General features: G+C 43.2%; 1 protein-coding gene and 1 long non-coding RNA gene across 4 annotated transcripts; one reads left to right on the forward strand and one right to left on the reverse strand.

Annotated features, from left to right (window-relative positions):
- Positions 1-496: 496 nt before the first annotated feature.
- On the reverse strand, positions 497-10390 carry BMP10 (bone morphogenetic protein 10). Of its 3 annotated transcripts, none has more exons than XM_058278697.2 (3): positions 10298-10390; positions 6026-6191; positions 497-1475 (listed from the first exon to the last, which is right to left on the reverse strand). In XM_058278697.2, exons 1-3 carry the CDS (start codon positions 10319-10321, stop codon positions 535-537), a joined length of 1131 nt encoding a protein of 376 aa, XP_058134680.1. In that variant the 5' UTR covers positions 10322-10390; the 3' UTR covers positions 497-534. The 3 variants fall into 3 exon arrangements, with proteins under 3 accessions (XP_058134680.1, XP_058134681.1, XP_004449254.1); XM_058278698.2 differs by having other exon boundaries at positions 6026-6137; positions 10298-10359; XM_004449197.3 differs by lacking the exon at positions 10298-10390 and having other exon boundaries at positions 6026-6763.
- On the forward strand, positions 1588-27516 carry LOC131273982 (uncharacterized). Its single transcript, XR_009181170.2, has 3 exons — positions 1588-1786; positions 8444-8651; positions 27333-27516. It is a non-coding gene; the product is annotated as an uncharacterized lncRNA (long non-coding RNA).
- Positions 27517-27618: the final 102 nt, after the last annotated feature.

Here is a 27618-nt window from a genome sequence, read left to right on the forward strand (position 1 = left end):
AAATGCAATATTTCATAGGATGGTTAAACTCCTGGTGTGGAATTTCTTGACAGAAATCCTGCTAGGATTGGCAGGATTGTGTGATTGAGCACACACCCTTGGCTCTACACATTTGAATGAGTCATGTACATAAGTGAGTATAATCTGCCTATGGAGAGAGAACCAAAAGATATTTACAAGTTTATGTATGTTCACACATACATACACAAGTAAGTATCTTCTGATTGATAGCTTTAAAAAATATGAATCTGGGTGTCTTTTGACTTGTCTTTTCCTGACATTGCCAACGGGAATGGCAAGCCCACTCTACCTGCCCTCCAGGTAAATTTCAAAACAACAACTCCTAAGCAGAAATACCTAGACGGAAAGGACTAGACTGTACAGCAAAATGTGTGTTTCCTACAGCAAACTGACCTTTCATTCTCCCCAGGTAGCAGGCCTATATTATCTGTACACCCTCCCTCATTAAATAATCTCATTAAATAGGAACACAAAATATACACATGTACAGTTATTAAATAAGCCTCAGGACTCCTATCTACAGCCACATTCGGACACGGTCATGCCTTCGTATTTGAACTTGTAGGTGACGACGCCGTTCTCTAAATAGAGGACGGAGATGGGTTCTAGCTTCGTGGGCACGCAGCAGGCTTTGACAGCCTTCTGGGAGTTCTTGAGGTGGGCCAGGGCCTGGACAATGGCATGCTTTGTGGGTGTGAGATGCTCTGCCAGGGGGTAATTACAAACCCCTCGGCATTCATAGGCTTCGTATCCAGATGGGGCGATGATCCAGGAGTCCCACCCGATCTCCTTGAAGTCGACGTAGAGGGGGGTCTTTTTGCAGTAGTTCCCCTTGGCGTTCCTTCTGATTCGGGAAGTAGAGTCATAGATGATGTTGGACCTCATCTGCAGCAAGGCCTCTTCCCCAGGACCACTGGAAAAACCACCCAAGCCCAGGTTATCCAGCTCCAAAGACTGCTCATGAGCAATCATTTCATTGAGTTCCTCCCTCCGCTCCTTGTCACTGCTCTGGTCATCAGAAAACACGACAAGCAAAGGCACGTGCTTATTCCGAGCACTGGTGTCTATTTCTAGTTGTCCCCTGCTGGTGTCCTCGGCTTCTTCAAATCTGCTCTCAATGTGGACCTCTAGCTGGTGGGTGGGTGAGCCTGATTTTTGCCAACGTCTAATGGCATCTGTGACATCAAAAGTCTCCCACTCACTGTTGGTTCCAAAGATCTCCCCTGATACCAAAACCAGCATGTTTCTTTCACCCTCCTTATCCCCTTTGTTCTCTAGAACTTCAAAAATGGTAATTTTCCGGTCCACACCTTCATAGATCATACGGTCTCTTTGCACCAGGGTATACAGTCTGAGTTCAGCCGTGATGACCTCTTCATGGTGAGGGATGGACACATTGAAGAGGAGAGGATATTTTCGGAGCCCATGAAAATTGGTTGGCTGGGAAAACACATCTGGAAAAAAGACAGAAGTCACATTTGCAATATGTCTCAGAGGAAGAACAGGGGCTTATTTATGGACTAGGATGGTCTGCCCACGCAGGAAGCCTGATACAGAGAGATCAATGAAAATAAACACAATGTTGACATTCTCAGACACAGAAAATACTGAAAGGTCACTGGTAGAATGCTAAATTGAGTAAAGCTGCCAAGACTAAAATGGAAAATGGCTATCTAATGGATAGCAGAAAACTCACCCAGCCTTGCTTGAGTAACTTATCGGTCACAGAATTACAGAACTAGGAGGGTGCTTGGAGATCGTGCGGGTAAGTCCCCAATTTTCTAACCAGTGAATTGATGTCAAATAGGACACTGGGTGTGTCTTTTTTCTTGAAGCTTTTCAGGAACGAAGACCTTACAGCTTTTTAAGCTTGTATTTTTAATGGCTGCAGATCCCCACATAGTTGGCTGGACCTTCTCCCTGAAAGACCTCCATCTAGACCAGGGGTTGGCACGCTATGGCCCATGGGCAATATCCAGCCTGCCACCCAGTTTTGAAAATAAAACTTTATTAGAACACAACCTCACCCATTCATTTCTGTATCGTCTAGGACTGCTTTTGCACTACAATGACAGAGCTCAATCATCACAACTGAGAGCATGTAAGACCCCTAATGCTTGAAATATTTACTATCTGTCTGGCCTTTTACATGAAAAGTTTGCTGACCCCTGCTCTAAACAACAAATCCTGACAAGGCCAACAAGACAGCCATGAACCAAGGGGCATATGTGGTAATTGTCTAAGTCTTGTACTCCTGGTGCCTGGCATGAGAGTTTGGCACATGCACAAAAAAACCACTCAAGGATGTCTACTAAATACCATTTTTTTCTTTTTTCTTTCTTTCTTTTTTTTTTTTTTTAGGTACTTGGGCTGGGGATTGAATTCAGGACCTCATATGTGGGAACCTGGTTCTCAACTGCTGAGCCACATCAGCTCCCTTGAGTCATTGGGTTTTTTTTTTTTCCCATTTGTTGCTTATTATTTGTTTTTGTTGTTGTTGTTCTTTTTTAGGAGGCACTGAAACCAAACCCAGGACCTCCCATGTGGGAAGCAGGTGCTCAATGCTTGAGCCACATCCACACTCCTATTAAATAACTTTTTAAAGATCCTTTAACCTCATTGGCACAGCTCCCTATACTCTCATGCCGGCATCATATCTGAGAATTTTGCAGTGAGGAGTACCTGAAGGTATTTGTGATCAGATTATTAAAGGGTTCCATGACACCAGAGATGTTATGGGTCACCAATTGAGGGGCTCTTCATCAACTTTGGCAGCATTTTCCCAGCTGTATATCATCTTCATGATTTCAGCTGGGTACCTGTTTTAGATTAGACTTTCTTTCAGTAACTTGATATGATTACTTTTACATTTACTACCTCTTTTAGATTTTTCCTAAGCAACATGGGTATGATGTGATAGCTGCGTGTTTTTTCCTAATCCACATCTATAAACATATATAACTAAATAAGACAGGCAACTTTGGGTACCACCTAAAATCATCACACACGTTGCCACTTGGAAATACTAGCCTGTGGAATTAATTTAAACTCATTAACTTGGCTCTCAAAATCAGCTCCACCCAGGGCTTAATCTCTTGATCAGCCCTGCTCCCGATCATCTTCCATAAGCCACAGAACATTCAATTGCTCAATTAATACTTGTTGAATGACTGAATGAATACGTAAACCCTCCTGTTTCAAGTAGACTGATCTCTTCACCACTTTCCAAAATACTCAGTGCTTTGCTGTATTTCGTAACTTCAGACATGTTCTTCTGACCCTTGGAAGGTCCTCTCTCATCTCCACATGTCCAAGTTCCACAGCAAGACCAGCTCTGACCTCTCCCTGTGGAGCACCGCCCCCCTAACCTCTCTATCTGAAGGTTCGCTCCCCTCAGCCACTTGAGCTCTTGCTTACCCTTTACATCTTTCCTTTGACCCTTGCCATTTACATCATTGTATTTTGGTTGTCTTTTTATGAATGAATCTTCCCAACTAGATTGTCATCATCTGAGTGGCAGTTCTTTAAAAATATTGATTAATTGCTGATTCTGGGCACCAGACCGAATTGATTGACATATGCCCTGAATACACCCTCCAGCTCTTAGGTAAGACACTTCAGTCAGGGAGCTTTTTTCCCACTATAAGAATGGAAGACACTGACTCCCTTTGGACAGAAAACATGAGAAAACTAAAGAGGGGGGAGAAGGGTGGTCGCTCCACCTGTGAAAAAAAAGTGCAGGTTAAATGTTCACTGTAGGAGGAGGAACGGATTACAAAGTCCTGCAAGGAAACTGCTGGTAGTGATGGATTTGTTTATTATCTTGACCGTGGTGATGATTTCACTGGATCTTTACTATGTCAAAATCTATCAGATTGTATACTTTAAATATGTGTGCCGTATCATTGCCCCTTATATCTAATGAAAGCTGTTAAAAGAAAACATTCACTGTGAAGTTCAGTGCAGGTGCTAATGGAGTAAGTAAGAAGTGAAGGAGTTCATTTCAGGGCAGGGGAATTGATGATTAATGTTTGTTGAGTAAATTTAATGTTCCAGGAGCTTTGCAAACATTATCTTATTTAGTTATTACAACAATCCCCATGATGCAGATATTGCTATCCTGTTCGTTTTACACTGAAAGAATCTGAGCCTCCATGCGGAGAAATGCCTTGCTCAACATCACAAGGTGAGAACAAACAGTGCTAGGAACTGAAGGCATGTTTTTCCCAGCTGGGAGGCTGGCACTTATTTCTCCTTGCTTAGTCAGATTTGGAGTTGTTGTTGTTTGTTTTTGTCTTGGCTTTTTAGGGGAACTGCATTAAGCAGATCCAAAGGATCCAAAGAGAGACAAGAGCAGCCAAGAGTAGCCCAGTGCCAGACTCTGACCCCAGTGCTGGACTCTGACCCCAGGGGCTGCTTTTCCAGCCACCAGGCAGAGTTGCAGACGAGTAGATTGTATGTGGACAGATGTGCTACTGCCTCGCTGAGGGCTAGTGACACCAAGCTCTGCAAACTCGACATCCCAACCTGGACCATCCAAATCCTTCTCAGAGGAGTGAGAACTAAAAACAGTCCTATTTTTCTGGATGGTGCAAACGACATTTTCTCACCCACACCCTGAATCAGGCACTTAGCATTCAATGCTGAGAAGCCTTAGGAAGGAACAGAAGGCAGTAGCTCCTGTTCCACTTAGACTAGTCTCCAAAAGGAATCTGTAAATTCAGCTGGCCATTTCCATTTACAAATTTGTCTTTACATATTAGAAATTTTGGAAGTCAGCTGAAATTTAAAGGTAAATGGTGTATCAGGGACTAAGCAATCCCCCCTCAACATTTACTCCAAAGTCTAGAATCTTATGTAATTCATTAATAATAACTGGTATTTGCCCAACACTTCTTAGCAAATGGATCTATAACCTCTTTGGAGTGGCTCAACTGAGTGATGTGGGTATTATCATCATCCCCAATTTACACATGAGAAAATTGAGTTCAGAGAAACTAAGCTAGTATTCACAGCTACTAAATCAATCAATCAGCTCTCAAAATTCCAAATCCTGAGCTATTTCTTTACCACTGCCTTTCCTGCTTTCAAGAACATTTGGCCAACATCAATCTAAACACTCTCTTATACCTGGTTAATGACATAAAAGCATAATTAGTAAATATTAAAGAATTCCTTTCTGTGAATCCATAGCCTCTACCATAAAAATGTAGAATTTTTATTCCCATTAGCATCATATTAAACAAGGGATTAACTTGCCATCTCATTATATTTAGTTACTGAATTTAAAGATCCAGAGAAAGAAAATATGCTTTTCCCACCAATATTTAAAACCTTGTGCATTGCTCTTCATAAAAAGACAAAAATTGTAAGCTGGATCACTAATTAAGTCAGCGCACTTCCTAGAAACTATAAAGAGTCCTTCGAGGATATTCATGATCCACCAAACACAACAAAACTTTAGGAAGTATCCCCAAAATGTACCTTTTCATCTAGTTTGAACATTTCATAAATAAGGTCACAAAATAGAAACTCATCCAAGGTCCGAACAAAAGACAAGTCACAATTTTCTGGGCTTTCTCGGCTGTGTTTTCATAATTCTCATTATAAGTAGAAGTTGACAAATTTTGTAGTCACTCAAAAGCCAAAATGGAAACTGAGGCCTATCTGGAAAATAACAAACGAACGTATCATAGACCAACGTTAATTTTCTGTATTAGGGTCCAAACTAACATTGTTAAAAGACCTAATTTGCGATGTCAAAATGGTAGACATGTTATGGCTTTGGATTAAAAGACGTTTTTAAATACATTTTGGGGGTTCTGAAATAAACATATAAATGGCATAGACCAACGCCTGCGATGTTTTTGACTATCTGTGTCTACACCCCTTAAAAAGACGCGTTGACTCTTCTGTATGGCATTCCCCTGAATTCTAAGTTTACTTACCACTTCTTTAAAGGAAAATCCTAAGCCAAAGTTTGCTAGCAAAAATGTGAACTTACCTTCATTTTCGAAACTCCTAATGATGTTGGCAGAGGGCACGGAGGTTCGATCGGTGGCGAATTTGTTGTAGAGCTCCAGCATGTACTCTGGTGGGTCAACCTTGGCTGAACCCTGCGTGGGGATGTCAGAAAGGTTCAGTGTCTTGAGAAATTCATTCTTCATGCTCTGCAACAGAGTATTAAAGTCAACCCCATCTTGCTCTGAGAAGACATCGTCAAACAGAGGCATGTCTTCCTCCAGGGGCGACTGCTCCAGGCTCATGATGGGGCTGCCAGAAGCCGTGTGAGCCGCCAGGCAGAAGAGAGCACACAGCTGCAGGGCCCGCAAACCCATGACTCCGCTCGAGCCCCCAGCCCAGCCCAGGGAGGTTTAGCTCTCCTGAGCTCTAAGTGGCACTTTTATCTTGCGGAGCGTAAATGTCTCATGTCATTGAAGTCATGAGACATTTCTCTCCCTCCCCCTACCACTCGTCCTTTCCCCCCAAAAGTCAGGTTGCAGTAATTGGATAACAAAATCCCCTATAGGGGCCTAGCCTTTCTTATCTCCCTAGTGTAAACTTGTGCACCAGATTTTGTTTCTATCTTGCAATCCCTTTTTCTTTTAATGAGCATTTTGTAAACATTTCCACATTCTGACACTGGCTGAGAGATAGGACAATTTTCTCCTTGCAAAGACTCCGCTTTGCTTCTTTTCAATTCACTTCCTTTGGCAGGAATGGCTCAGTTCTGCTTTTATGTGTTTCAGTTTCACACATGCATAGAGAAGGTTTTGAGAATCAAAATAATACACATGAGTGCTGGTGCATATTAATTCGAGCGGTGGTGCTTACACCCTCCATAAATGTTTCTGAAGAAAAACCAAATATCCAACATCTCTGAGTTATGTTAAGAACTCTAAATAAACTTTTATAAATTTTGAGTGTACATTTTTAGAAATAGAAAAGTGGAAGCTTTGTGGTCAATAGCATTTTCCCCTACAGATTTGATCTGGTTAAAATGGCTTTTGAGAAATAGGAACAGTGCTTAATTATAACAGCAGCTGAAATTTCCTAAGTGCTTCCCACAGACAAGGGTGGTGCTAAGTGCTTCACATAGGTCATCCAATGCAGTCCCTATACCGACCCGATGAGTACCCCTATTTCATATGTGGGTCACTGAGGTTAAATAACTTGCCAGGGGTCACGAAGCTACAAAGTGACAGAGCCAGGATTTGAGCCCAAACAGTCTTAACTCTTATGGAATTTATTTTTTTTAAATCACACTTTTAACCGCTTTTCTATTAGACTAGGGCAAGGGAAAGGTGCTGGAATGTTAACTAATCACCAGAGCAGCTCAGCACCAGGCAGCCCACAGAATCTGGAGCTGGGGAGCAATTTGCAGCTGGGTGTGGAGCTCAGATCTTTCTCCCATGCAATCAGTTGTTAATTGGATCCAAACCTCGGCCCAATCCATCTGTATGGCTTAATCAAATTGATCATAAAAGTGGCCCCAGCAAAACCTTGGCAAACAACATTATTGGGCAGGTGAAAAATGCCTTAACTAGAAAAAATGGTGGAATCCATCGTGGATCTAGTTTAGGAATGACAAGTCTGTTCATCTCATTTTCTAACCCTAATTAGGGGCAGTGACAGCTGTGGTGTGGTCAGGGTGGCTCTGTGGGCAACTGCAGGTGCTGCTTTTGGGCCTGGTGTCTCCCCAGTGGCTAAGTACCCTGTCTGTGTACTGGGCAGGGCATGTCTATATATTTGGTATATGGGAATACTTTCTTAGTTTCTGAGTTATAATTTCCTACATTTACCCCAATAGGTTAGCGACAATATCCCCACTTTCCTTTTTTCCTTCAGGCGCCCTAAGGTTTATAGTCATTTTCTGTTTCTTTACCTTCATAAGATGCGAAATTACACAACAATTTTTTAGACTTATCTTAGAAAGAATTGTATTTTGAGGGAGAAAAATCCCTCCTCAAAATTGTTCATATATTTAGTAGTTATAGATTTTGATTCAATTCTCTATTTAAATAAGAATTCTCTATTTTAGTGAAAGCATCTGCTCCTGTTTGTTTTAACAAATCAATTCTACTGACACATATTAATAAAGCATAAACCCATATAAAATATACAATCGGTGGTATTTGGTATAATCACATAGTTTGCATTCATCACTTCAATCATTATTAGAGCATTTTCATTATTCCAATAGTATAATAAAAAAGAACAAAAAACAAACAAACCCATCACTCTCAATCTCTCTGCTTCCCCAGCTGTACATAGCTGCTATTCCATTTCCATCTTTCTAGTTTATTAGTGTATATATTTTGTAAAGTCTTATATATGCAATATCACACAAATTCGTATTTCACGAGGTTTCACTGTTATACGGCCCCGTGTCACATTATTTTCCTGCTCCTATTTTAAAAAGACAGTTGTGGACTGAGACTAGATGATCCCCACGGTGACAGAGAGGGTGGAGCGCTTTGACGTGTGGCTTCTGACAGCACACCAGCAGGCCTTCCTATCACGCCCTGCATCGAAACAAGCACCCGCTTATCCTCACCGCACACGGCTGTCAGCGCGCACTCCCCACCTGGAACGGCAGGCATGTGCGTGTAACCACCCCGGGACAGCGAGTAAGTGGCGGTGCTTGTAGCCGGGGGTGCTGGCTCCGAAGGTCAGGGGGAGAGACCTGCCTCCCACACTGCAGAGTTCTAACGTCTTTTAATTTTCAGGAGTCAACACAGGTAACCGAGGCTTCACTGGCTTCCTTATGTTTGGCATTAGACGAACCGTGGGGTTGAATGCTTGGGCCAGTTTCTCCATCAAAATATTTCTATTTTTGGCTAATTATGAGAGGGCATAGGGAGATGGCTCTGAGCACGTCTCAGTGCCTGCAGCTTCTGGGCTTCGTGAAAGGAGGAAGGGGGCAAAAGCTTCTCCCCTGCGAGGCCTGGGACACCTGAGGTTTTAGCTGCATGGCCTCATCTCCATGGCTTTCTTTAGGAACTTTTCCTGATGAATCTCATCGGGCCCATATACCTTCATGCTCCTTCCCTGTTTTGACTTCCCTAGGCACCCTCTGCTCTACTACTTTGCAATGGTCACATTCATTTGGAATGTGCAACAATTCAGAGTGGACTGAAGAGCACTATTTTGCTGAGCCAAGGGTATAAAAGGTATATTTAGATGTCTTAAGAGCCCACATAAGTGGACAGTGAAATATTACAAACATATCACCCTTTTCAATTACAAAGCTCAGGAGCAATGTTCCAGACCAACTTTTAAAAGCCTGGTTCCTAAAAATTCTGCCAGCTTGTAAGATCCAACACCAAATTCTGTTCAATTCTCAAAGGGCTCTGTGAGCCAGAAAACGTTCAGACAATGTCCTTAGAGATCCTGCTGCTCCCTGGGGGTACTGGGCAGACCTACTGAAGAAACACAATTGAGAAGGTCCTCCTGGCAGACAAGAGCCAATGAGGTCAGGAGCTCTTTGAACCTGACCTTAGGTTCTTGGAATCCCCTCCACCTTGGGCCTCACTTTAGAAGCCTTAGATTACTCTTCCTACCTACCCAGGAATTTTTAGAACTTTGTGGTACACCTCACAAACCAGGTGCGATGATAAAAATGTTTAACAAGCTCTAAAACAGAGTCCCAGCCAATCAGAACAGACACTAGCTGTAGTGTTGGACAGAGGTCCCCAAGTCCGCAAGCTTTTTCTCTTGAGCTCTGGATCCTGGGGAGATTGGGATGAGGTCCCAGGGAAGGGCCCCAGGGAAGCAGCTATTTACCCACCCGTATGGGAGCATTCTGACATGTCAGCAGTGCCTGTGACTGTGAATGTACAACAGAGAAGTATAAGCCCTGCCTAAAATCCCTAAGCTAGAACCCTGAAAGCAATACACTATTAGAACTAGCAAACACAACACAAGGCTGGAAAGCCTAGCCTGATTACTCCGGTGACTGCTCCTAGCATCTGCTCTCTGGCTGCCCTTTCCTGTCCCCGTCCAGATCTCGGGGACCATTTGGGGGCACCACCGTCCCTAGGATCTAACTCCCCTCTGCTATCATCTGCCCCAGCCCCTCCCTCTGGAACTGGAAGTGGACTTGAGAATGACAAGAACCCACATTTTACGCAGGGAAAGGGCTCCTTGGTGTCTACTGACCCCTCTGCATTTAGGTCCCTGCTTGCCTGAGGCAGTGTCAGCGGTTCTCCAGCACCAACTCCCAGAGGCCCCCTCCTCCCAACTTCCTGATGTACGTGACGCAAATATTTCGTACCTCCATCCTTCCGGAAGCTCCCATGTTGGTCCTACTCCGCAATAAGGCCTATAACGTGCAACATCACCAAAAATTTAGAGAGCAAGAAAAAAAATGTCAGGCCTTTGTAACAATCTTCCATTCAGCAAAGATCCACCTTGTGCGCCTACCATGTGTCAGAGACAAACTCCCTGACCTCATAAAGGTTGCTTCCCATTTGGGGGGTTGGGGGGGGCAGGGGGGTGAGAGAGAAGAAACAAATACACAAATGAAACAAAGTGCGTTTTGGGTACGGATGAGTCAGCAGATGAACAAGCCGGGAGAAGGTACTGGAAGCACCGCGGCCGCGGCCGCTGGGTGACCTCAAGGGCAGGGGAGGCAGCACGCCCCCGCGAGGGCCAGGGAGCAGCGGCGCGAAGCCTGAGGCGGCCTTCGCGTGCTGGAGATGCGGCCACGACCGCGAGGAGCTCGGCCTGGCTGGAGAGAAGGGGAAAGGCTCCAGGAGAGGCGCCCTCGGCGGAGCGCGGGCTGCGCCAGGAGCAGCGGCCCTCCTGGGATCCCACGCCCCGGACACGCACCAGGGTGAACGCCCCTAGCCGGGACTGCGCCCCGCGGCCGCTGCCTGGCCCCTCGCCGCCCCTCAGTCTTTTCTGAACAAGAGGGCGGCATCCTGAGCTGACGTCGGCGCCTCACGCCCCTCCTCGCTCAGGGAAAAGGACAAGTCGTATGGTAGCCCCCAGGCCTCCCATTACCTCTGTGGGTCAGTGCCCCTTGTCAGCTCCCCGGCCTCCTAACTACTCTTTAAATGCCCTAGGCACGTTGGAGCTTAGGGCCTTTGCTTCTGCTCTTTCCCTCTGTTTGAAATAACTTTCCCCTGGAGAACCCACGTGGTTACTCTCTTGCCACCTTGGAGTCTGCTAAAACGTCACCTCCTCAAGGAGGCCTACCCTGACTGCAGTCCTGAAACTACTTACCCTGCCCTTCCATTTGCATATGTGTGCTGATATAACATAAGGTGTGTCCTAACATGAGGTACAGTTTACTGATATAGTATTTTTTTAAAAGATTAATTTATTTATTTATTTCTCTCCCCTTACCCCTCCCCCCCACCCCGGTTGTCTGTTCTCTGTGTCTATTTGCTGCGTCTTCTTTGTCCGCTTCTGTTGTTGTCAGCTGCACGGGAATCTGTGTTTCTTTTTGTTGCATCATCTTGTTGTGTCAGCTCTCCTTGTGTGCAGCACAATTCCCGGGCAGGCTGCACTTTCTTTCGTGCTGGGCGGCTCTCCTTACGGGGCGCACTCCTTGCGCGTGGGGCTCCCCTACGCGGGGGACACCCCTGCATGGCAGGGCACTTCTTGCATGCATCAGCACTGTGTATGGGCCAGCTCCACACAGGTCAAGGAGGCCCGGGGTTTGAACCGTGGACCTCCCATGTGGTAGACGGACACCTTAACCACTGGGCCAAGTCCGCCTCCTAGTATTGTTTTTTAAAAATAAATTTAATAATTAGCAGGACAGAAACAAGCAGCGGGTGTGTGCCTCTCCACATATTTACAAATGCTTGGAAAATTTCCTCCTCTTAGTAGACCCTGATAACTTACTCCCGACAGCGTCTGGAGCTCCTGAGAGAAATGCTGCCCTGTCTCATTTTGATGAATGTGCGTGAAGCACTTCTTTACTCTGAACCTTCACGCTGGGTAAATGCTGGGAAGACAAATGGTCCCAGCTTTCTCAGAGCTCATAGGTTGATGGGAGAACAGGGACATTTACAGTAAAGGGGGAGATAAGAAGGGCATATGCTTTAATGATTCAACTGTGGATAAATCTGGACACCAAAAAATAAACTTTTGCTTCATTACAAAGTTTTGTTTTCTGTCCTTCTGTCTTCCTCTGCCATCTGCTCCCTACCCTCTAGGTGAAATATGTGCCCTACGATGGCCAGGATCTTTGTTTTATTCCTTGAGATATCAAAAGTGCCTAGAGTGTCCTTCATTTAGAATTACATAGTAGTTAATAAATAATCCTTGTAGGAGTAAATGATGGCAAATGTTTAAAATATTTTCTTCCTTAAATTACTTGCATAATTTAAAAGAAGCATAAATGCCATTTAAGATAAAAATATCCATTATTTAAATGTGCACCTTTTTTCTTTTTTCTTTTTTTAAACTTTTTTATTAAAGTTAATAGATCACAAAGAACGTTACATTAAAAAACATAAAAAAACATAAAAAACATGAGGTTCCCATATACCCCACCCTCCACCCCCTACCCCATTATTTTTGTAAATTGTTTTTAAGATACATACATCACAAAAAAAATGTTACATTAAAAAATATGAGGTTCCTATATACCGCCCACTCCCCTACACCCCACTCCTCCCACACCTCAGCAGAGTGGCGACTCCTCCTCTCTGGTTCATTGGTCTTACCCAGGTCAGCTAACAGGGAGGTGAAGATGGTCAGCCACCACACCAGGGAATCAGGAGTGCCTACAAATGTAAGCAGAGGAATTGCATCCATTATCCATGTGGAATCTAAGCCCCCTCTTGATCTAGAAGTGGAGTGGACATAAACATCCCAGGGTCCACAGAATGGAGGAATAAAATACGAATTAGAGGGGACTTACTGATATTCTACTATAAAACTATTGTGACTAGTAATAGAAGAAATTGTAGCATTGAGGTGGAGAAAGTGGCCACAGTAGTTGCTGAGGGCAGAGAGAGGGAAGAAGAGATGTGATGTGGGGGCATTTTTGGGGACTTGGAGTTGTTCTAAATAATATTTCAGGGTCAGATGCTGGACTTTATATATCCTGCCATAACCCACTGAATGTACTGGGGGAAGAGTGTGAACTACAGGGTAAACTATTATCTATGTGGTGCAGCAGTGCTCTAAAATGTGTTCACTGAGTGCAATAAATATGCATATGCGGCGGCTTGCTCGGTCGGTAGAGGTGGGGGGCTGCGGACGAGGGGTCGGTCCCGCATGGGATGAGGGATCGGTCCCGCTTGGGACGAGGGGTCGGTCCGGCAGCAGACAAGGGGTCGGTCTCACAGGGGTTGCGCGGTTCGGCTGACGGGGTCGCCCGGCAAAGCCGGCGACAAAGGGGTCACCCGGAGAAGCAGGCGACGAACTGGGGACAAGGGAGGCCAGGCCCTTGTCGGGGGCTCTCAGGACTGGAGGGCGCACGGCAGAAGAACTACCGCGGAGACAAGGTAAACACGCAAGTCCACTTTATTGAGGGAGAGGCAACAGTTTTATAGGGGCTGGGGAAGGCTGATTGGTCGAAGCCATGCCCTGTTCTGATTGGTTGCCGGCGAAAGGTCAGTGGGCGGTACTGGACGGGGGAGGGGTGGTGGTTAGGGATTGGCTGTCGCTGTTGCTGGGGGAAGGGGCAGGGTTTAGGGATTGGTGGCTGCTGTTGCTGGGGTGGAGGGCAGACTTGAGTTTCCCGCCCACGCCTGGCTGTTGCTGCTGTCGGGGGAAGGGAAAAGGGCAGACTGGAATTTTCCGCCCTGCGCCTGCGCAGGGAGAAAGAAGAAGAAGGGTGCCACCCCACAAGGCATCGTGTGGCGCCATCCGGGAGGAGGGGCGGCCGCGGAAGCATGGCTGCCGAGAAGGGGAGACCCGAGGGCACTCTGCGCCCATGCCGAGCTCCCTTCAGGGGTGGCGGTGGGCCCGACCAACCACCCTATTATGGGGGCAGCGGAATTAGGCCTACCATGGCTGCTCCCCTCGCCAGGCCAGCAAACCACACTTCAGCCCGAGGGGTGACCGCATGCATATTTTATTGAGACACATGAAATAGAATTAGAGAGCGGTGATAGCTAGGTTATTATACCATAATGTATTATTTATCTTAAAATTTGCAAAGAATTAATTTATAATTCTTCTAAAATTTTACTACGCAATGCATCATATATATAAAATGTTTATTAAAGTATGTAAAGAATTTGAAAATAATGGTAAAACAAACATCCATGGACCACCCCCCAATACCTTTAAAAGCTTCTATTAATCGATAATCCTATTCTTTGTTCAGTGGAGTATTTTATGACTTGTCCATTAGGTGTAAATTTTATAGTATTGTTCAAGTCTTGTCTTTCCTTATTGATCTTCTCTCTATATGTTCTATCAATTATGATTGTGGTCAATTGATATCTCCAGTTATCATTGTAGGACTATCTGTCTCTCAAATCTGTAAATTTTTTGCTTCTTGTAATTCAGGACACTGTTCCAGGTGCATATATGTTTATAATACTTACATAGTCTTGCTGGATTGAAACTTTTCTCTCTACGTATGTCCTACTTTGTGTTTTGCAAACTTTATAACAAAGTCTATCTGATTTGACAATAATATAGGCACTCCAGGCCTTCTTTATTTAATATTTTCATGGAATATTATTTTCCTTTCTAATTGTGTGTATTTATATCTAAAATGAATCTCTTATATGAAGCATATAGATGGATTGTACTTTTTCATACAATCAGTTAATATCTGCCTTATAATAGGGATGTTTAATCCATTTGATATCTAAGGTAATAAATGAGAAAGAATGGTTTACTTTTGATATTAAACTTTTTTCCTCTATGTAAATATATATATATATAAAATCCTTCCCAGTTTTGCAATTTCATCTTTTTTCTTCTCCTGAACAGAAATAAGCACTAGACTGACACTAGACTGAATTTTTTGTTAATCTTTGTGACTTTTTAAAATAATTCTACAGCCCATCCTTGCCAAGAGAACAAAAGAGACATGAATAAATCCCCAAAATATACCGTTTTGTCTTGTCCATATTTAAACTTATATATGAATGGAATCATGCTATTTATTTTCTTCCTTGACTTACTTTACTGGATTTAACAGAATGGTTTTAGATGTACTCATGTTGATACATGTAGCAGTGGCTCATTAGTTTTCACCGTTGTATAGTTGTCAGTTTTATAACTAAAGACTTTTTTGGCCATTATATTTTTGAGGGACAGGACACTTGGAGTGTTTTTTTTAATTATTTTTTTATTTTTATTTTATTTTATTTTTTCCTCTTTTTTGTTTTTTTTGTTTTTTTATTATTTATTTATTTATTTAATCTCCCCCCCTCCCCTGGTTGTCTGTTCTTGGTGTCTATTTGCTGCGTCTTGTTTCTTTGTCCGCTTCCGTCGTCGTCAGCGGCATGGGAAGTGTGAGCGGCGCCATTCCTGGGCAGGCTGCTCTTTCTTTTCGCGCTGGGCGGCTCTCCTCATGGGCGCACTCCTTGCGCGTGGGGCTACCCCACGCGGGGGACACCCTTGCGTGGCAGGGCACTCCTTGCGCGCATCAGCGCTGCGCATGACCAGCTCCACACGGGTCAAGGAGGCCCGGGGTTTGAACCGCGGACCTCCCATATGGTTGACGGACGCCCTAACCACTGGGCCAAAGTCTGTTTCCCTCTTTTTTGTTTTTGTTTGGATTGTTTCTTTAGTTCTTGATACATACAGTGCTACTATGAATAATTTTGTTATTTTCTGTTCCAGGGATTTTCCAGGCAGCACTGTCAAATAGAATTTTCTTCAGTGATGGACATGTCCAATAGCTGCACTGCCCAATAGAGTAGCCATTGGAAATACCTGTGCCTATTGAGCATTGGAAGTATGGCTAGCATGACTGAGGGACTGAATTTTTTATTTAATTTAATGATAATTTTACTAGTCCCAAGGGGCTAGTGACTACCATATTGGACTGCTTAGGTTTAGAGTACATTTAGAGTACTAGAATTACTGCTCACTAGTCAGAAATGACTCCACCTACTTCAGGTAATGCCAAATTGTTTTCCATATATATATATATTTTTAAGATTTATTTTTTATTTATTTCTCTCCCCTTCCCCACCCCTCCCCTCATTGTCTGCCCTCTGTGTCCATTCGCTGTGTGTTCTTCTTTTTCCACTTCTATTCTTGTCAGCGGCACCAGGAATCTGTGTCTCTTTTCTCGTTGTGTCATCTCTGCTGTGTCAGCTCTCCTTGTGTGCGGCGCCATTCCTGGGCAGGCTGCACTTTTTCACGCTGGGTGGTTCTCCTTATGGGGTGCACTCCTTGTGCGTGGGGCTCCCCTGTGCGGGTGCCACCCCTGCGTGGCACGGCACTCCTTGCACGCATCAGCACTGCACGTCGGCCAGCTCACCACATGGGTCAGCAGGTCCTGGGTTTGAACCCTGGACCTCCCGTGTGGTAGGCAGACTCTCTATTCATTGAGCCAAATCCACTTCCCCCATATATATATATATATATATATATATATATTTTTTTTTTTTTTTTTTTTACCAATTCTGCTCCTCCCAGCAGGAGTTTTAGTTGCTTTGCCTCCTTGCCAACACTGGTTTTGGCTGACTTCAGGAACTCCAGTTGAGGCTTAAAGGCTCTTCTACTTTTCTTCCCCCTTCATTTGTGGGATCTGCAGCAGAGAGTTTCCTGGTCAAAAGACATAACTTTGGGAGTGAGAAGCACTGTTTTCAGGCGTCATATTTGCTCACAGATTCTATATTAAATGATTCAATCCATGTAAAGCAGGTACCCAGGAATAAAAATTTTGTTGAATGACCAGAAAGGACACATAACTATAGCAATATTCCAAGTTCGTGACTATGAAGACAATTTAATAAAGATGTCAGTAATCACCCAAATTTATATAGAAAGCCAATACATTTTAACAGGACTTTTAATATCGTTTGAACAGATGATTTTAAAATTTGTACGCAGGAGCAAAGGAATTAGAGTCACCTATATAATCTTGAAGAAGAATGAGATGGGAGACTTTCCATACCAAATATTAAAACCTATTAAAAATCAGGAATAATCAAAACAGTATGTACGATGCTGTTGTAGGAAAAGATCCTGGAACAACATAGCAAGCCTGCAGTAAGCCTCGCACAAATATGAACAATTGCCATATACTAGCTGGTGTTGGGGAAAGGATGAGCCACTTAATAAACAGTGCTGGGACCATTTATTGGAAATATTGATTGCCTACTTCGTACTTTATACAAAAAAAATCAAATCCACATGGATTAATTTTGAGCTTCTATCTTGGTGGCATAGAGGACCCCAAGGGACCCCTTTCACCCTAACAACTGGCACCTCAAGCTAGGGTTAGCCTTAGAAGATGATAGGAAGAGAAATGAGGTTCCTATCCCACTTTCCTCAGAGAAAAAAAAAGAGAGAAAAAGACAGTTCACATTTAGAAAAATTATATAAATTGATAGTATCTATAAAACTCCAAACTAGCAAAGTAGTGTTATTACTAGTTTTAGGGAAAGCTCCACCAAGAATTCCTTGGAACAGTGAGTTCCTCAAATACATTTTAAGTCATTTGTTTCACCTCCTGTCTTTTTAGAAAGGCATTTATATCATAGAGTCAAACAATCTTTATGTGTTACATAAGATTACATTTTCTGTATTGTATAATATCATTATAGCTCTTTAAAGCTAACAAGACCTTTTGCATGTGCATCCTAAGTAGTAAATTCTGAAAAACAAAAATGCCCACCAACCTAGGCTATCCTAGGAGTGGAATAGACTGCCCATCAGCCTGCTTTAGAGTTGCCGGAGGTGTTTGACAGCTGCGCTAAGCAACGACACAGAATCCAAAGACAAAGAAGCAAAGCCGGCCAGGGCGCTCTGCCACCATGCTGAGATAAGTCAAGCCCTCTAACACCAGAGGCTGCTAAGGGTTTATTCCACACTCTCAGCGAGATAAGCGGCCATTCATGCTTCACGACACACTCAGATCTGGAAAGCTGCTCAGAGGAAAAATTAAGAGGCACGAATAAGTGCAATTATTTCAGTAAAGAAAATTAGTAAATTTCAAGATTTCAAGAGCCATCAAGAGCACACTCCTCGAAGTGCTGGGTTTTCTTGGCATGTTAAATTGGAAAGGGACACACCAGGAATCCACAATGCGCCAGCCATCTTGCACTCACTATCCGAGTCGTGCTCTGATTAGCTCCCCCATTTTACAGATGAAACAGATTAAATAGGTTGGCCAGATTCACATAGTTGGTGAAACTTAAATTAAACCTATGCTCTTGCCACTGCTCCTTCCTTATTCTCTCAACAGCCTTCGTTAGGCTCATAGTCCATATAGTTGGACTCTGAGAAGATGGGTAGGGCACGCTATAAAACCCTGAGTATATGGTTACACATATAAACCAGAGAGTGCTGGGCTTCTCTCTACTACTTGTTAGTAGTAGTGACCCCTCAATGCTCATACATATCTAAGGACACTTCCGATGTCACAAGTTCTATCCTGTTTCTCCATCAGCTCAAGCAAAGCATGAGTTATCTTCCTTTTTTTCAATAAGAAAATATGTTCACTTTGTCTATAGACTTAGGTGTATTATAAATGTATTCATTTATAGGTGGAACAACACACAATTTCCCCTTGAGTGATCAGCACCAGGACATTCCCTGAACAGCCTCAAGTTCAAAGCAAGCCACATGCCTGGTATTGAACTTGGAAAGTGACTATTGCAAAATGATAAAGACCTGGTAGAGAAAGAAACATGGTTCTATAAAGAGAGTCATCTTGGTCAAATCAATTTGTGAATGTCAGTGTCCACTGTGTGAAATTGTGCCACCATACAGGATGTTATGAAAGTAACCCCTTGCTCCCCGATTTCATTATCCACTGACTAATGAAGCAAATCCTATAACTTCAAATCATTGACTCTCCAAGTTGGAAGGAACAGGAGAGGTCGGCCGGGTTGGCCTCCACTCTGCAGGTAGAGAGAAGGAGGGAGGAGAAATGCCTGCAGACCTGCCTTATCAGTGGGTGACCACTTTTCTGACTATCACTTGACAGGTTCAGAAGGTTGCATGCCAAAAGGGCTTCTTGGAGAAGGTCTTCGGTATCGGAGCGATAGCCTAAGTGTGCTGTGACAGAACTGATGCTGAGCACTGTACATTTCTTTCTGAAATCAGAGGTTACATGGAACACATCTTCATTCAATGCCATGCATAGGAAAAACAGACAAAAGAAATTTGAGGCCATTAATAATCTTCAATTTTGGGCAATGTGAGAATGACAAATCTATTTATAGTCTCAATCTTCTAGTTCCTCAACAAAATAGATGGTCACTTTTGCCTTAAAAAGACTAGCAACCCCCAGAAAAGGCTTTTTCTTTCTTTCTGTCCTTCAGTGGAAAAAGGTCAGGTTATAAGAGTCAAGTTCCAATCTAATCATATGATGTCATACGGTAGCAATTCTGCTGAAGCAAAATTTACAGAGTAATGTGAATATATGACTGGGAAATGACAAAGTGAATTTTAGAGAAATGCCTTCAATTAAGTTAATTCTGGCACAATCTGGGTTGTGTGGAAGTCCTGAGGACCAAAGCCATGTATACGCCCTTCATGAGCTCTCCAGAGTTATTAGTGAGTTATCTATTGGGGCTGTGTGTTTAGGGCTCAGTGGTCAACTTCCCCTGGGGATTTTGTACATTTGGGATGATAACAGTACCTAAAAGGAACTCTAGTGAAGGATAACAACATTCTTTTTTTTTTTTTTTTTTTTTTTTTTTTTTTTTTTTTAAAGATTTATTTATTTATTATTTAATTTTCCCCCCCTCCCCTGGTTGTCTGTTCTTGGTGTCTATTTGCTGCGTCTTGTTTCTTTGTCCGCTTCTGTTGTCGTCAGCGGCACGGGAAGTGTGGGCGGCGCCATTCCTGGGCAGGCTGCTCTTTCTTTTCACGCTGGGCGGCTTTCCTCACAGGCGCACTCCTTGCGCGTGGGGCTCCCCCACGCGGGGGACACCCTTGCGTGGCACTGCACTCCTTGCGTGCATCAGCACTGCACATGGCCAGTTCCACACGGGTCAAGGAGGCCCGGGGTTTGAACCGCGGACCTCCCATATGGTAGACGGACGCCCTAACCACTGGGCCAAAGTCCGTTTCCCAACAACATTCTTTAAATAGCCAACCAGACAGTGAAAGGGAGCTCAGTAGTTGAACTATAGAAAAACAAGGGCATTTTTGTTTGTTTCAGAAATTTAATTTTCCCACTTTCATCACACAGTAATTTAGCTGAGATGAAGCACCCAAGTGAACTCTGAAATAAAGCCAAATGACCAAATTTGTGATAAAAAATAAAGAATTTAAAAATCTGCATCTCCAAGCTGTCCTTCCAGTCATCCTCTGTTGCATGATCAACATACTTGTGAGTTGTATCAGCTTCCCTAAGATAAGGTTAGAACATCTGCCTTCTCAAATACCCTGGATTCCTCAAGGGCAGAGACTGTATTCCACTCATTTACCCAGGAACCGAGTATGAAGCGTGCAATATAGTACATGCTCAATGAACAGACAACAAATGAGTGCATTTGTGACATGGCTACATTACCTATTGATCTGCTTAAGGCTTTATAATTAAGCTTGAGAATTAAGCTTGAAGATATTCAAGGGAATCTGCATTTAAATTAAAGATACTAACTTCCCTAAATGTCACAATCTTCCTCAAAACTGCTGAGGCATTGTAACCCCTGAAAGCACTCAGGTGTCTGTCCTCTTGTCAGCCCACCTTGTGTTCCACCCCATACCCTCCCCTCTCTACTTCCATGAGATCACCTTTGATAATATCAAGCTTCTTTCTCTGGCTGTTTCTCTTTGGATTAAGTATTTGGGGGAATACTGGTCAGTGGCTAGACTTCTGGGATCCTGGTCTTCTAAGTGGCTAATGAGACTAGAGGTCCAGGTACCCTATAGTCAGTTGGGAGGACCCATCCTCCTCAAGCTTCCACCGCCTTCCCCAGGCCTTCCAGAGGACATTCTCAGGCCCCCTTCTTTCCTACTGGGTTTTCTTTAGGGCTGCCTTTCCTCTTGAACCAACTGAAGTATGATCCTAAGGGAAAGGAAGTAGGACAACTGCTGCTCTTGGGTTCCAAGCCTTGGATTTGTCTACAGCCAAAGCAAAAGTGTTCTGCACAGTGCAGCCCAGCTCACCAGAAGACTACACTAGGTTTGGGGCAAAGTCTTCACAGAAACAGAATGCTTTGCTTGGAGCGTGCCCTTCTGCATAAATGCAACTCTCTGGAACTGCTAGTGGTGAAGTCAGGCAGCTATCTGAGGAGTCAGGAATCTTGAACCCCAGCCAGTGTAACTTATCATGGCTAATAATTCATCCTTCACCACCACCACGAGGACAAATGTCTGTTAAGCACCTACAGTGCGCAGTGCTCAGTGACACCAGGCTGGCAGGGAAAGGCTCTGCGCTGGCAACACTTGAAGACATAATAATGACATAAAAAGTCATCACTTGTTCAGGTCCTACTCTGTGCCAAGCCCTGAGCCATATGCTTTGTGGTCATTATCCCTTCTAACTCTCCCCCCATCCCTTCAACATCACTGCCCTTTTACAGATAAGGATGCTGGTCAGAGAGCCAGGAGCAGGGAGAGCTGAGATTGACACCAGACCTGTTCAATTCCAAAGCCATTCCCTGAACTACTGTTTGACATCCCCTAGAGGGGCTATAGGACTCCGGGTTGGGGGGGGGGGGTGGATATGGCAGAGAGAACACAGCTGGGAGGGGGAGGATAGAGCATAGGAAGGGGAGCATCTTTCTGATGGGCCAAGGAGGAGGAGGGGGTGGAGAGGCAGGCACAGAGGCGAGTAGAGATTGCCATACTTCATTGTTAATGTCCTCAATTTTCCTGTGAAGGAACAGCTAAAGTCATCCAGTGAACAAAAGGAGGGTGAGTATGGGGCAGACGTAAAATAATAATCCACTCAAGGAATCTGAGGCCTCAACGACGTGAAATAATATGCTCATTGTTGAATATGTACTAATTACGTAGTAGAACTGGGATCTTAGATTAGTGTAGTCTGACTCCAGAGCCCAAGCTGTTGAGGGGGAGGTGAGGAGACTGATCAGGGACAAGTCTTTTTAATGACTCCTGATTGACTTTTAGTTTAAATGATAAAAATTGGGAAACTGGGGAAGCGGCTGTGGCTCAATCGGTTGGGCTCCCATCTACCACATGGGAGGCCCTGGGTCACGTCCTGGGGCCTCCTTGTGAAGGCAGGTTCGCCCGCATGTTGAGGAGAGCTGCCGGCCCACAAGCGCCACAGAGAGCTGACCCAACAAGGTGACGCAACAAAAAAGGAAGACAAGCAAAAACACAGAAGAGCGCGCAGCGAATGGGCACAGAGAGCAGACAACACACAAAAAGTCACAAGAGGGGGATAAAAAAATTAATTAATAAATTTGAAAATTGGGAAACTGGTTGTTCTAGAGGTGGTTTCTGGCAGAAAATTCTAGCTTAGCTTGCTTGACCTGAATATGGGACAGTAAGGAAAATAGGTCAAGGAGCTGTTTTGGTATACTCATGTTCCAGAGAGAAATTAGGTGTGGAATTTTAATAGTAATAATGTTTCATATGTATTATTTTTATGATACATTACAGGTCGAAAATGTTTACTTAGGAATATGTTTCAAGGCATATATAAACCCCAACATTTATGAATATCACTAAACATGTCATCTCCCCATTAAAATACAGTAAAATACAAACACATTTTTGATACAGCCTATAGAATCAACCTGTCTGTGCACGTAGAACCAAAGCCATTTACATAGTTATCAAAGCCACCTCTATTATGAATTTCAGCAGTATTGAAATAATATAGCAAACTTCAATAGGAACAGAAACTGGGTCTGCAGAACCAAAGGGACGATAGCAAGTATTGTGGAGAGGAGGAAGTGTAGGACAGCGCAGAAACCATTCCATATGGGAGGAGAACATAAATCAACAGACTTGTAGAGTGGGAAGTAGCCACAGTACAACACCTGGAAAAGGTCCTCCCTGGCAGCAGCTGGTGCGTGAAGCAGTAGGAAGAGATGAGGACAGCTTTAAAGATGGCTGCCAAGAAGGAGGGAGGCATGCTGGGAGAAAGAGTCGGACTTTCTGGGAGAACATAAAGACGGGCTCCTGCTTTATTTCCTCTGATTCTTGCTACCATTTTCTTGGTAGAGAGCCAATGAAAGATTCATTTCTCCGTAGAAGGAATCCCTCTTTCGTTGCTGAGCTGTTAAAAGTGTCAGCGACCAGGGTTAGCCACCCACCGAAGTGTTTTAAGTAATGAACATCTCGTGTGGGGAGCTTGGTAAAATTCTTTAACACGGCCTTCACTTTTTCTTTTTTAAAATCAGGTATTTATCTACTATGTTTCTCTGATTTCTTCCATCTCTTCCTCTCCAGTTCCCTCAGTCAACTCTTTTCCAAGTTCACAAACCCTCTTGCTGTGCCCACACTCTTCACATGTGTCGTCATAATCCGTGAAAGGAAACAGATGCCAGGATTTCATCCACGGGACTCTCGACAGGCCGTGCTCCTTACAAAATATCACCTTAAATGGTCATTTCCAGACAACAAAATGGTATCCCCGCTTCTGTTGTGAATCAAAGCTCTGATAAATTTCTATTCCTTTTATTTCCAGGGATAAAAATTAAAAAGGAAGTAACAAAAATTTTGACTATTTTCTTTTTACATTCATGGCTTTAAAATATAATTTAAAATGTATCAGAATGAGAGAGTATAGCCTAGAGTTTCTTATTAACGAGAGTGCAGTCATGTGGTCAGAAAAATTTGATTCTTGCTCTGAGGAGGAGCTTTTTTTTAAACTGCTCAGTGCCTTACCTTTGTCATCTATAAAGCAGGGGTAAGAGTGCTTGGCACTAGTTCGAACAATCTTTATTATTAATGTAAAGATCTATTCAGCTCCAGGCTTTGAAGCCATTTATTCTCCTTTGTATATAAAATCTTGTTTTAAAATTTAATATCTTCTATACCTTTTGTCATGCCCTAATCTGTAAGCTGATTTAAGCCCTTTTGAAAACTGCTTAGAAATTTAAATATATGTATGATTAAGTGACTGTATGGTTAATTCTCATTTAATGAGAATGTGTCACTCATTGGAATGGCCCATTTGATTTCTGCTGCCTAATGTGGCTATTAGAATGCTTCGCACAAGAAAAGGTCAAACCCTGAACTAAGTCCTCATTAGCTGTGTCTTCAAAAAGAAAACAAAGTAAGGTTAATGAAATACTGCAGTCTGCAAATTCAGGAGATAAATGATGTATCATCCAGACTGTCTTCTCATGGACATGGGCATGAATGAAAGACCAAAAAGTAAAGTAAACGAGAAAAGATGTGAAAAAGCCACAATTTTGTTAATGAGGACTTATGAATAATTCATTTGCTATCCTCTGCTTCCCTCCCTCTCTCCCTCCCTCCCTTTCTTCCTTCCTTCCTCCATTTCCTCTTTCCTTCTTTCTTTACCGACTTCCTTCCATCCTCCCTCCCTCTCTCCCTTCCTAAATATATGCTTTGAGTGCTGCAGGCTGCTAATTTCTTTTATTTATTTATTTATTTTAAAGATTTATTTATTTACTCCCCCCCCCCCCCAGTTGTCTGTTCTCTGTGTCTATTTGCTGCGTCTTGTTTCTTCGTCAGCGGGAAGGGAAGTGTGGGCGGCGCCATTCCTGGGCAGGCTGCACTTTCTTTCTCGCTGGGCGGCTCTCCTTACGGTCGCACTCCTTGCGCGTGGGGCTCCCCAATGCGGGGGAAACCCCTGTGTGGCAGGGCACTCTTTGCCCGCTTCAGCACTGCGCATGGGCCAGCTCCACACGGGTCAAGGAGGCCCGGGGTTTGAACCGCGGACCTCCCATGTGGTAGACGGACGCCCTAACCACTGGGCCAAGTCCGTTTCCCCTTAATTTCTTTTAAAAAGTATATATCTAGGCAAAGAAACGATGCTGGTTTCTTTGAAGAGTTTGCTTTCTTGTCCATAACCTCAGCACACTGTCACGGTAATCCTGTGGAAAAAGCAGGACAGACAAAACCATCCTTTTTATATAAAGAGGAAAAACAAAAAAACCCCAAGGTAAGATCACTCTTCCCATGCAATGCCCTTGTCAAACAGCCCTGATAGCAATCATGAAAATTAGGAACCGAGATGTCAAAGCTAAACCCGTTGCTAAAGGGAACAAGAAGACAGCCAGGGGAGGTTTTTAATGGAGAGCACACTGGGCAGTCTCAGCACAATAAATTTAGTACTTGGTTAATAGCTTTAATAATTTAAGAAAATAGAGATTCTAATGGAATGTCTGCTGCCTATTTTTAAAATTTGTAATTTTGTAATGAAAGATTACAAAAAGGAGATAAAGAGATTTGAGGGCATCTTAAATACATATCTTTTAGGGAAGTAGGTGAAATGCCAGATGTCAACATATAGCTTCATTTAATAATGTTGTTGCCCATTTTAAAACTAATGTTATATAAAATAGATATGAATTTAGAATTTTACCACTTTCACATTTTATTTTTAAAACTGTATTCAAACCCTTCACATGAATCTCGAATGTCAGTGTCTGTATTATCACTTGAGCTATTTTTTAAATCATTTGGCACTGTCGCTTCCAGACCTCATCATTTTCTTTCATCATTTTCACTTCTAAGTCGTTTACTGACTTAGCCTTTCACTGGAAAATTGATCCCAAACATATACGTTTGTAAAACATATAGATTTGTGTAGTTGTTTGGTTTTTGTGGTTGCTGATAAATATATATTTATTACCTGCCTAATGTAACCACTTATTTTATTGCTTTTTAATGGGAGTTTTAAAGGCTTTCTTTGTGTGAGGGAGGGAGGAAGAAGGTGGGTGAGTAACAGTCAATGGTTGCAATTAAAAAATCATAATTCTAGGAATAATTGCAATTATTATTGTAATTAAATTTCTTTGCCTTTTTTGTTGTTCTTTTAGAAGTTCAAACAGATATGATTCACTAAATATCCAACTGAGGTAATTGAGGTGGTTTTCCCCAAGCGGTACTTTATTGGTCAAAAGGAGGTAATTGAGAGAATACCCATAGCATGAACTTAGCAAGGCCTCAGACAGAAGGGGACTTCTCTTTCTGAGAGAGCCTTAGGAGGAGTCCTTGACTTTCATTTGGGCCTAAACAACAGCTAATCTTTGAAGGGTACTGTACCCTGGGATTCTGGGAGTGGGGAGATGGTTTTACCATTTACCTTTTTAATAGAACAATCTCTGGCCTCCTCGGGGAATGGGGCTGCCAACATGGCAATCCCGGGAAGGCTGGAGAATGTCAGGCTAAGATGGGAATCTGTCAATGGAATGAGATATCAGTGTGAAAGATGTTCCTCTATATTTGAGGCATTTCTTTACAAGACCAGAAACAAGACTCTTCTTCAGTATATGGCTATGGCCCTCTCCCCACTGCTTTTCCGGCAGTGGTGATAAGATTCCATGGAGTATCTGTTTGAATTGTTACACATTCATTCTTCATCAGAATTTCAGTAGCCTTTTCAGAGCAGTTGACATTTAGACCTCTGAATGGGAATTATTTCAGAATGGACCATGTATGGGGAAAAATGTGGGTGATGATGGTCATTCCAGAGAAGGCATAAATGAGGATCTCAGATTGGAAACTAATTTTAGTTATCCTGCACATGCTCACCCCTGTCATGCTCTTCCATATCTCTCCTCTCACAGAATGGTTCGCTCATGTGGAAGGCAGTGCCTGATAGCGTTGATGAGCATCTTCATGATGCTCTTCCCACAATGCTTTGGAAGAACTTAGCATTGCCCTTTGGTGCCAATGACTTACAAGAAAGACTTGTATCATTCCATTGCCCAAAGAGCATTGTTAGACGTCAGGGTTCTGAAATAGCTGTGGAAGCAGTTGCCAGCACACATTTTGCAGGCAAAACTTTTAGGGTGGTGGATTGCAATGACAGAACTTTGGGAAAGAATATTCATCACAAGATGGAGTCAAGTGGTTCACACGTTGACATTTTATCAGTTGGTGATTGTTGTTAGTAAACTCAGAGGTATCCTACCAAGCAGAACATCTCTGCCCAAAGCTTCTCTGAATCATAATTGCAGTAGAATTCTGAAGGGAGTATATTAGACAGGACAGTACCCATCCATAGTGCATATATTTCTCTAAAGGTATTTTGTATTGCTACTCAAAGTTTATGAATGCATGTCTTATTTCCTATCTAGGACTGTTTGCATCCCACTGGAAAAAGAAGACCTTTTTTGATTAAAGAGAAATGGAGTGAACCTCCATTTTTCCAGAACCTCTGGAAGAAAGAGAAGGTGAAAATGAGGCCCCCAAGGGTGATGACACAGCTTGAAGGAGGTTGCTCTGTATCATCTGAAAATTAAAAGAAGGACATAGAAAGGATTACATACTCTGGCTATTTTGTTAACATTAGACATTCCCTTCTCTGTTGTCTTGTTCATATATCCTTCTGATGTTTGTTAAACACACATAGCTAGAAACTTG

This window comes from Dasypus novemcinctus, chromosome 17 (assembly GCF_030445035.2).
Source record: "Dasypus novemcinctus isolate mDasNov1 chromosome 17, mDasNov1.1.hap2, whole genome shotgun sequence".
NCBI classification, from domain to species: domain Eukaryota; kingdom Metazoa; phylum Chordata; class Mammalia; order Cingulata; family Dasypodidae; genus Dasypus; species Dasypus novemcinctus.